This window comes from Armigeres subalbatus, chromosome 2, assembly GCF_024139115.2.
Source record: "Armigeres subalbatus isolate Guangzhou_Male chromosome 2, GZ_Asu_2, whole genome shotgun sequence".
NCBI lineage: Eukaryota > Metazoa > Arthropoda > Insecta > Diptera > Culicidae > Armigeres > Armigeres subalbatus.
Genome location: NC_085140.1, coordinates 307,501,178 through 307,512,208, shown reverse-complemented (window position 1 = coordinate 307,512,208; position 11,031 = coordinate 307,501,178). Strand labels below are relative to the sequence as shown.

The following is an 11,031-nucleotide window of genomic DNA, read 5'->3' as shown; positions in this document are numbered from 1 at the left end:
TCTGTCTCTTCTCTTTAGGGATGTGGAACATGACTTTTACTCCAAACACACGGAGATGCGCAAGATCTGGTTTTCTTCCGGTAAAAGCTTCCTCAGGTGTCACAGGTAATCCCTTGTTTGGCGATCGATTGATCACATACGATGCCGTTGCAACAGCTTCAGCCCAATAGGTCTTCTTTAATTTCGCATCGTAAAGCATACTCCTAGCTTTCTCAACAATGGTCCGGTTCATACGCTCAGCTAATCCATTTTGTTCCGGATTGTATGGAACGGATGTCTCGTGATGAATACCGGACTGACGAAGGAATTGCTTCATTTGACAATTCACATATTCCTTGCCATTGTCTGATCGGAGACGTTTGATTTTCTCACCTGTCTGGTTCTCAGCAAAAATTTTGAAATCTTGAAATGCTTCTAATACTTCTGTTTTTGATTTCAGAAAATACACAAAGGTTTTCCTACTTGCATCATCAATAAACGTTAAAAAAATAGCGATTTCTTCCAATTGATGCTGTTTCCATAGGTCCACATAAATCAGTGTGAACTAACTCCAATACACGATCTGCACGTCGGCCTTTCGAATGAAACGGTTGCCGCCGATGCTTGCCTTGTATACAGGGTACGCACTTCATTGAATCAACAACCTTGAACTCGAATTCACTCGCCATATCAATAAGTCGCTTCATGCATCCAACCGACATATGGCATAACCTCCGGTGCCAGAGCTCAAAATTTCTGCTTTCCGTCTTACAAGTCATGTTGCAGATGGACGGTTAACTTTCATCAACTTGTATAAACCTCCAGATTCTTGTCCAACAGCAACGACTTCGTGTGTTGAACTAACCACTTTACACGCTTCCTTCGTGAACATTACGCTATAACCGTTTTTGCACATTTTACTTACTGATAACAAGTTGACTGCTAGATCCGCTACGCATAGGACCTCGTTTATCGATATTTCGCAAGTTGTGGTTCCAAAATTCGCCGATACGTTTACTGATCCCTTTGCAACCACTGGTACCACAGCCCTGTTGGCCACATTGATACTTGACGATATGTTTTCAGCTTCCGTAAGTAAATCTTGATTTCTACACAAGTTGCTCCGGAGTCAAAAATCCAATCTTCATCTGCTACTGCTGTTTTAGACGTCTGACTTGTATTAAATGCCGCAAAGAACGCTGCATGACCACTAGTTTTGTGATACTTATCTTTCTTCTTTTCAACGACTTGACCTGAACATTGGGATGCATAATGGCCCATTTTCTTGCATCGATAACACTTGATTGTTGATTTCTCGTTACTGACCTTCAGAGCTGGCTTGGTTTTACTAAAGAACACTTCATCACCGGGCTTCGTCTCACTTGATATTTTTACATCTTGCAATATTTTTGCTTTGACGATGTCCGCGGTCAACTTGATTCCAGATGACTCCATGCCGAGGATCATCGGATCATATTGTGTTGGCAGACCTTTCATTAATAAGCTGGCCAGCCAAGCGTCATCTACCTTGAATCCGACCTCTGCCAACTGATGACTAGTTGTAAACAGCTCATTCACATACTGCTGAGTCGTCTGACAAATAATGTCCTCATCACGTTCAGCTCCAACCAAACGAATTCCTGTGAGCCTCCTCAGCAGACCAATTTTTCTTGTTGATCCACTGTGCTCGTACGTGTTACGTAAATTGTCCCACGCTTCCTTCGCATTCTTGGCATCCCTTACCAGGCCGTATATACTTGAATCGATGCTAAGGCATATGGTCGCTAACGCCTGTTCGGAGATTTCATCATTTACTACTGGTTCTCCTTCAGCTTGTTCTTTAACTGCACACCAGGTCCGCTCTTTGATAAGGATCATCTTGGTGGCATAGTTTTCCGATCCTCTAAGAACTTCGCGTACTGGTAGAGAAACAGATCCACCTAGATGCCTCATCTGTCCCGAAGAATGTCCAACTTGACTCGAACTAGCTCCTGTAGCAGCTTCAGGATTCACCATTATTAGCAGAGCTTAGTGAAAAAAATTGTTTTTTTCTTCAACAAAGCCGTATCGTTGGAAACGGCTGGGCCCATAACCTGATAAGAATACATCTGCTAGGTTTGGTAGTGTATAACAGAATAATAATTTATTTTATATCTAGATCATGGCATACTAATGATTCGACGGTTGCTATTCTATCATTTTTAAACTAAATTGAAAATTAACGACCAATAAGTTGTAATGGGATGTAAAACTGATTTTTTTTTTTTCAATCATCCTAGAAGTTATTCTAACAGAAAAGAAAAGTTAGTTTGTTGTGGTCAGATCACCGTTTGAAAGCTCCTAGCAATTGCCAAGCCACTGAACTGAAAGCTGGCGAAAAGAGTTTAACTAACTAATTTATTGCCGATTTCACCAATTTGAAGAGTTATGTGTAGATTGTGATTTGCCCGCTTCTTTTTCTCACACTCATTCTCATTTCGGGTTGATCGATTTTTATTACTGAAATTTACCCAATTATGACCCATTACTCGTTACTCACATGTAAGCGTGTACACTAAATCGATTCCCACCATGATTTGACGTCTGTTTGTTTTCAGATCGAGCACTCACACACAAATATTATACACGGAAAATCAAACTTTTTTGAGTGTATTGAGTGAGAGAAAAAGATGACTGTGAGAAAAAAAGTCTCGCAAAACTCTTATAAAGTGCAAAAAGCGCAATATCCAATATTTAATTTATAATGTATTCTAGGTTCGAAGCAAATCAAAAAATCCTTTGAAAATCAGGATCGTACTTGCCTCGGGCTGAAAGTCTTGATAATAAAGACAAAAAAAAAAGGATCGTGCTTCACATTATATTTACGGCGAGCGCAACACCTATAATTTTTTGAACCTATCAAGGATTTTGGGAATCCTACGACATTTCTTGTTTTTTTTAACAGGGCTGAGCGTGGATGAACATCGTTTGAAATACTTAAGTTGTCCATTGATATCTGGTAGACCAACTTGCGAACAATATACAGTAGACGTTCGATAACTGCAAGTCATTTAACTTCAATGCTTTTTAACTGCAATTCGATAGTTGCAACAGTTTTGTAGTGATCGGACCGCTAAACTTCAAACTGATGTCAGACTCATTGACAGCTGCATTGCGCTGCACATTTAGATGCACTTTTATTGCATCTGACGTCGATTGACAACCGTTTGACGTCTAGAATGCGTTGCAGTTATCGAACGGCATTCGTTAACTGAAAAGTAAACATTTTGTAGTTATCGTACGGCTACACTGTATCTCTCGTCTGAGGACTGCTTAAGTTTTGTGTGTATACGACAGCGGCACTATTAATTGTTGTTAAGAATACCATGCATCATCGACAGCATAGTATATTTAACAAATAATAGTTGATATAATGGTCGTTATTTGAGTCGAAATAAATACATTGCAAAATAGTTGCTTTAAAACCAGCTCCATAGTTAAAATTATTTACTACAATATTCATTTCAGTGTGTGTATAGTGCGTTTGATGCTCTTCATTATCGATGTTTGCGGTGATACTGAACGATCTCAGATTCTGCTGTATCGACATTTTCGTAAACATCAGCTTGACACGTCACGCACGGCATCTGTCAGAATGCATAAATTCACTTTCACGTCACACTACGCGTAGCTGCCGAACCGTGACAGATCTTCCCATTATTCACGTTGTCCATAGAATACGACACAAAACACAACAGTAGATTCATATAAAATACAGTTTTGTAAGGATTCTAATAAATTGCATTATCGTATTAGCAAGAAAAAATAAATTCTAACTAAACCATAAAACCGTGTCATAATTTAAAGCCGCGGCAGTCGTCGCCTGGCGAGAGCTCACTGTCGACGTCGGCGTCGCTTTGCTCTCGTTGTCGTGTACGTGTTTCCAACGAGTGAGGACCGTTTTTTGTCTCCGTGTGAATGGAGGCGAGCCCGTAAACTATTCTTCATCTTTTCATCAGAGGATAATCAGACTAAATAGACGTCTATACGAACGGACCTAGTGATTAAATTAGTGACAAACTAGTGATTAAGTCATCAATATGGGAAGTGAGTATCCAGAATGTGTTATTTTAGTAATAAAGTTAGGTAAAATTATGTTCGGTTTGCACAGCGGTAGCACATCTACGGGTAGCCTACCTCTGTCTATCTCCACGTAGACAGAGAAAAAGCTCCGCGTTGGAACTTTCCCTTTCCACGGGTACGTCTCGCGTATAACGTTCGGTTGATGCGCGTTGGGAAATATAGAAATGTTCGAATCTGAATTTAGAATATTCTTCAAAAATAGATGGAATTAGATTATTTTATTATCTTTGAATACAATATACAATAAAATGCAATTCAATTATACGGTACCTTGGTAAAACAATCGTTGCAAATAGTAAACTTCGTTTCGCAAAAATTGTTTTTTATGTTTCATATGTATGGGGATCTCCTCCTATAGTGCAAGGAGGAGTCTGAACCATCATAGATATATTTCTTACTTTTGAAAACATCCTCATGCCAAATTTGGTTCCATTTGCTTGATCAATTCTCGAGTTATGCAGAAATTTGTGCTTTATTTGTATGAGAGACCCCTCTTCCACAGGGGGAAGGGGTCTCGAACCATCTTTAAAAACTTCCCTTGTCCCTAAAACCTCTAACAATTTTTTACGCCGATCGGTCAGTAGTTTCCGTGTCTATAAGGATCAGATAGGCAGGAATTTATTTTTATGTTATATAGAAGAAGATTAGGTATGTCCACTGTCTAGGTGTTATGACTGGAATATTAATGAAAAAGATGTTCAATTAGCTACTAACTAAAATCATGAATAATCATTATTTTGTATACAATTTTGACCTGCTTCAACGCGAAGCAATTGACTCTCTTCAACCTTCAGAATAATTATTGAGGAAAAACGTAGGGACGTATCGAAATTAGGTACATACAAATAATAATCAATGGTCAGTGATTATTTCACAATTGAAGATAAATTTTACAGGCTTGCATCTTCAAAACAAGCTCTGAAACATTTATTTATATTTTGTATGACAATTAATTTTGTAGTTTCTGTGATATGGTACATAGCTAAGTGTACCCGTGTAGAAAAGCAAAACAAAATCCTTACAAAATTCTAATAGCTTTAAAGTTATTTATTATACCATCAATATACTTTTTAGATTTTGACATTTCTGGTAACAAAATGAAAACTAAATTATTTGACGCTTGAAGATATGTTTCAAATAGTGGTATAAAAAAAACCTGAGCCAAGCTCATACCAGCCTTTGTATGCATTTGTAATTTTGTCCTACTCGGTATACGGATTGGACGATGATCGAATGAACGGATAACACCCGGTCACACGGTCCGTAGGAACAACAGTCTTAATGTAGGGTGCTGTTCTGTTCTTAAAGTGATATGCTTTTGTTACATTAACCTTATTCACATACAGGCTTAATTTGGGCCGTTTTTTATTTATACAAAAGAAAAACAACGATAACAAGTCTCTATTCAATAGTTATATAACACATCAATAGTTCTAATAGTTCTCAATTTTATTGCCACTTTAATGGTCCTCCTCAGAGGAGTTTTCAAATTTACAACGGCAATAGTGAGGTACCTGTTACAGTAGATGCTCTACTTCAAAAGCACTATAATAAAGCCCAAAGTGTACTTCCAATTGATCCAATCCCGCTAGTTGTTTGAAAATTTATTGCTAGTTGAATGATATTAATCACGGTCGAGAAGAAACCTTTAGCACTCTTGCAAGCCTAACAGTAAGCTCACATTGTAAACTCTCCTTCAACCGTTAATCATCTAACATCCATATTTTGTGTTTTCTCTCTTTGCAGTTAAATTCTTAGAGGTTATCAAACCGTTCTGCAGTATTCTGCCAGAAATCGCGAAACCCGAACGAAAGATCCAGTTCCGCGAGAAGGTACTATGGACGGCTATCACGTTGTTTATCTTTCTGGTGTGCTGTCAGATTCCGCTGTTCGGTATCATGAGCTCCGACTCAGCCGATCCCTTCTACTGGATTCGTGTTATCCTGGCGTCGAATCGAGGCACATTGATGGAACTGGGTATCTCGCCGATCGTCACGTCCGGATTGATCATGCAACTGCTGGCCGGTGCAAAAATCATCGAAGTTGGTGACACCCCGAAGGACCGAGCACTGTTCAACGGAGCACAGAAACTTTTTGGAATGGTTATTACAATTGGACAGGCCATTGTCTACGTCATGACTGGAATGTACGGTGACCCATCGGAAATCGGAGCCGGTGTCTGTCTGTTGATTATCATTCAACTGTTCGTGGCAGGTTTGATTGTTCTACTTCTGGATGAGCTGCTGCAAAAAGGATACGGTCTGGGATCCGGTATTTCACTTTTTATTGCCACTAACATCTGCGAAACTATCGTGTGGAAGGCCTTCTCTCCAGCTACCGTCAATACTGGCCGAGGAACTGAATTCGAAGGAGCCGTGATTGCTCTTTTCCATCTGCTCGCCACCCGCCAGGATAAGGTCCGCGGTCTACGTGAAGCATTCTATCGCCAGAATCTGCCCAATCTGATGAACCTGCTGGCTACGGTTCTCGTGTTTGCAGTGGTGATATACTTCCAAGGATTCCGAGTTGATCTGCCGATCAAGTCTGCCCGTTACCGTGGTCAATACAGCAGTTATCCAATTAAGCTGTTCTACACTTCGAACATCCCGATTATCCTACAATCAGCTCTCGTGTCTAATCTCTACGTCATCTCGCAAATGTTGGCCGTAAAATTCCACGGAAACTTCCTTATTAACCTGCTCGGAGTGTGGGCCGATGTTGGCGGTGGCGGCCCGGCTCGTTCCTATCCGATTGGAGGCCTGTGCTATTACCTTTCTCCACCAGAGTCTCTGGGACACATTGTTGCTGATCCAATTCATGCCATCCTGTACATTGTATTCATGTTGGGATCATGCGCCTTTTTCTCAAAGACCTGGATTGATGTGTCCGGCAGCTCTGCTAAGGATGTCGCCAAGCAGCTTCGCGAACAGCAGATGATCATGCGAGGACATCGCGAAAACTCTATGATCCACGAACTGAACCGATATATTCCGACGGCAGCCGCCTTCGGTGGTCTCTGCATTGGCGCCCTATCAGTGATAGCTGACTTCATGGGTGCCATCGGTTCCGGAACCGGTATCCTGTTGGCCGTCACCATCATCTATCAGTACTTCGAGATCTTCGTCAAGGAGCAGAGTGAAATGGGAGGAATGGGAACGTTGCTGTTCTAATTTATTTGTTTAACGTGTTTTCTTCATGCTTAAGTTAAGCACATTCTCTATAACGTGAGAAAGCGAGACGCAATGTAGTCAGGTGAAATCACTACAATTTACGGAACGCGAAGCTATCCTTTCGAGCTACACGAAGGAAAGATCAAAAAGTAAATTGTAACTGATTTTGAGAATGCTATGACAAGATCAAATTACAATTTGAAACCTAAGGCAGACAATGGGCGAGTTTTGCGCGTTTAGTTTAGTAATGATTGTGAAAAGACTTCAACCTAAAACGGAAATTATCATTTATGTTAAACCTAATTTTATTTCATTCCTTATCAAGTAGTAACGAGAGAAAAGAAATACAGATAATGAATGTAACCACGCTATAGTAGCGCGAATGATGTCAATAAAAAATGTGTAGAATATTAAATTGTTGAGTGTTTTTGTCTAGTTATATTTTCAATCCTTTTAATCCAAAGTTGCAGAATTTGCTTGCAATGAATTTGATGCTAGGAGTTATCTTTTTGAAAACATGGCGGAAAGCATCCACGTTGTTAACTAACTTAGGAGATGTGGCCTGGGCGCCGCAACAAGCAAACAACCTTGAGAGACCTCAATAGCTCACCCGCTGCATGCGTGTTGACGTAGCGACCTCACTGTGCACATAAGTCTCTACCTGTCTCTGCTGCTGTTCTTCAAAGCCACCAACGCTGCGGTTTAGACATAATTCTGTTTGGCTGCTGTTTTCGCTGCTTCACAAATGCATACGTCCCAACACATCCTGTCAACGAGGATCCCCGGGGACATATCTGTGTGGTATGTCATTACGTACGACGGTGCTACATGGGCTTTCCTTATACAGGGTGTCTACTACCTGAAAAAACTGGAATTATCAAGGAATTTCTCCGTATCTGGAATTATCAGGGTAATCCTGACATAATCAGGGAAATTTCAATACCCGGTGACCATGAGCGAAATTCTCTCAAAATATGAAAAAATCCTTAAAAGTATTTGAATAAATATACCAATCAAATCTATTGAAAATGTAGTGAACGTTAATGGATCGTTGTTCCTCAAAAAACCGTTTTGCCATCTTCTAAAGAATTCCTGGAGAATTTCCGAAGCTATTCTTGGTGAAATCTAGGAATTTAATCGGGAAATCAACTAGGGATTGCTTTGTAAATTCTTTTGAGTATTCCTTCGAAAATTCTTTAGGGATATATTAAAAAAATTAAATTAGTTAGTATTTTTCACAGCAATTCCAGCGGCAACTTCCAAAGGAATTTCGAGATTAATTTTCCAAGGAATTATTCAAAGAAATCACTAAAAGAGTATTCATAAGAATGATTAGCAATTTTCTAAATTATTTCTGGAGGAATTTCAAAACGACTTTTTGTATGGTTTCTTTAAGATATTCCCGAAGGGAACCTGAAGGGATTTTAAAAAAAGTAGTGATTTGTGAAGGATTTTTGCTAAAGGAATTCTTGCAAGAAAAGCCGAAGAATTCCCGAATGGATTTTTCAAAGGAGTTTCTAAAGGTATTCTTGAAGTATTTCCAAAGAATTCTTAAAAGCAAAATATCCGGAAAAACTCCTCCAGGTGTTTTCTAAAGTTTTCCTCAAGATACTTCTGAATGAGTTCCTAAAAAATCCCAATGAATTTAAAAAAAACAGATTTTCAGCCTAGCGTTGGTGGTGGCTTTCTCGCATTTAGTAAAGACACCAACTTTATATGGGGCCTGTATGGTTCGATGTAACATTTTCTTCATAACTTTTGAACGCAATGACCGATCGTTATAAAAAATTCAATAGTGATCAACAAGGCTTTGTCCCCTGTCGAATAAAACTTGTTGCGAGAAAATCGGTTAAGAATTACTATACAAAAAGTTGTCTAATGTTTTTTTAGCTTTTGTGCACACACATACACACACGGACAGACAGACATGTGCTCAGTTCGTCGAGCTGAGTCGATTGGTATATAACACTGTGGGTCTCAGAGGCTTATATAAAAAATGCGTTTTCGGAGTGAAATGATAGCCTTTCGGTACAACTTCGTTGTACGAGAAAGGCAAAAATATCCGAAGCATTTTCCGAAGGTTTTTACAGTAAAGCAGTAATAGAACGCTAGTGGCGCTGAAACCATTGAAATTATTTTGCCAAAATATGCTTCAATAAGCTTAATTGCCTATTCAGATTACGATTAGATTATTTATCGTAATAAATATCGTGTTAAGGCCCGATGCCCACGTAGTGTTTTTACAACGCTGCGTGCACACGGCGTTAAAAGGACGCATGTGTGCATCGGGAAAAAGCGGTAACGCAGCGTCGCCGCACCGATGCACACCTGCGTTTTTTCAACGCCACGTGCACGCATCGGCTACGTGGGCATCGGCCCTAAACATGTGCACGACTACATTTGATGCCGGGTTCCTTGCGTGGACGCGGCGTGCACGCAGCTTAAAAACACGCTACGTGAGCATCGGCCCTAAAGCGGAGAAAGAAAATTTAATGTATGAGGATGACATCAGGTTGTTGTTTATCATGATATTTATGATCATAAATCGCGTAGTCTGAATATAGGCTATAACTTGGCCGTTTGACACTTATAGTACCGGTACCTTGGATGCTAGGTACGCTGGACCCAGCAATCTCATATTTTTGCATCAACACATTTCCGGAAGGAGTTTTCGTAAGAATAAGTTCTGAAGGATTTGTTACCAACAGGTAACATTAGTTATTGTTCCTTTAATATTGAGCGTGAGAAATTTAGTTTAGTCATCATTATAGTAGCAAAGTTAGATAAACGGTCAGTTTGAATGGGGTGGTCGACATCAGAAACGTAGTGTCGGACTCATCTTCGATGGGTGGTATTGGAGAGAGTATCGGAAATGCAGTACGTGCGTTTGAAGCTGAAAGGTGAAAAGGGGGCTCAATAAGAGTTTGAGAAGAGAAGGCAGTTGGTTACTGACTGTGTTAGAGGCGAGACCCATTTTTGGAGTTTTTAGACGATCAAATCACGTGTGTTAGGATTTGTTGAGCCGCACTCGCCGCTCGCCATTGTCGACCGCCTGCGTTCGCGACATTTGCCAGCTAACCCGCATCCACATTGACCGGTCGTTATCGACGACCGCTTATCAAGCGGTACTGGTGTCGGCCGCACTCTTCGCTGCAATCGAGCCGCATTTGTCATCGCCCTTGGCTTTCTGGGCCGCCATCGCCGCCATCACCTGTTGCAGAGCACACGCCGCATGCCTTCGTCGGCCGCCCTGGTCCGTGGCCGTTGAAAGCCAAACCGCATCCACATTTGCCGTGCATTATCGCCAGTTCCTCTCGTCCGCGGCATTTGTCACCCGAACTCGCCGCGGCAATCGAGTCGCATTCGTTATCGTTCGTGGCCTTCCGCACGGCAACCGCCGGCCTGAATTGTTGCCGGCCACCATCTGTAGAGCCACACTCGCAGCACGCTTTCGTCAGCCGCCTTCGAAAGCCAAACCACATCCACATTAGCCGGACATTATCGCCAGCCACTCTCTTCCGCGGCATTCGTCAGCCGAACTCGCCGTGGCAATCGAGCTGCATTCATCGAGCTTTCTCGAGCAGCCACCGCAGGCCACACTTGATTGGCATTGCCTAGTACCAATTCCCGGTGGGACCACACTCGAAGGACACTATCGCCAGCCACCCTCGTCCGCGGCATACGTGAGCCGCACTTGGTCCGCTGTTACCATCGCCGGAGGTACTGGCCAGCCACTCTCAAGCCGCATTTGCCAGACGCC

At 41.3% G+C, this 11,031-nt stretch overlaps 1 protein-coding gene across 1 annotated transcript; it reads left to right on the top strand.

Annotated features, from left to right (window-relative positions):
- Positions 1-3,666: 3,666 nt before the first annotated feature.
- On the top strand, positions 3,667-7,686 carry LOC134212562 (protein transport protein Sec61 subunit alpha). Its single transcript, XM_062690539.1, has 2 exons — positions 3,667-4,065; positions 5,848-7,686. Exons 1-2 carry the CDS (start codon positions 4,059-4,061, stop codon positions 7,269-7,271), a joined length of 1,431 nt encoding a protein of 476 aa, XP_062546523.1. The 5' UTR covers positions 3,667-4,058; the 3' UTR covers positions 7,272-7,686.
- Positions 7,687-11,031: the final 3,345 nt, after the last annotated feature.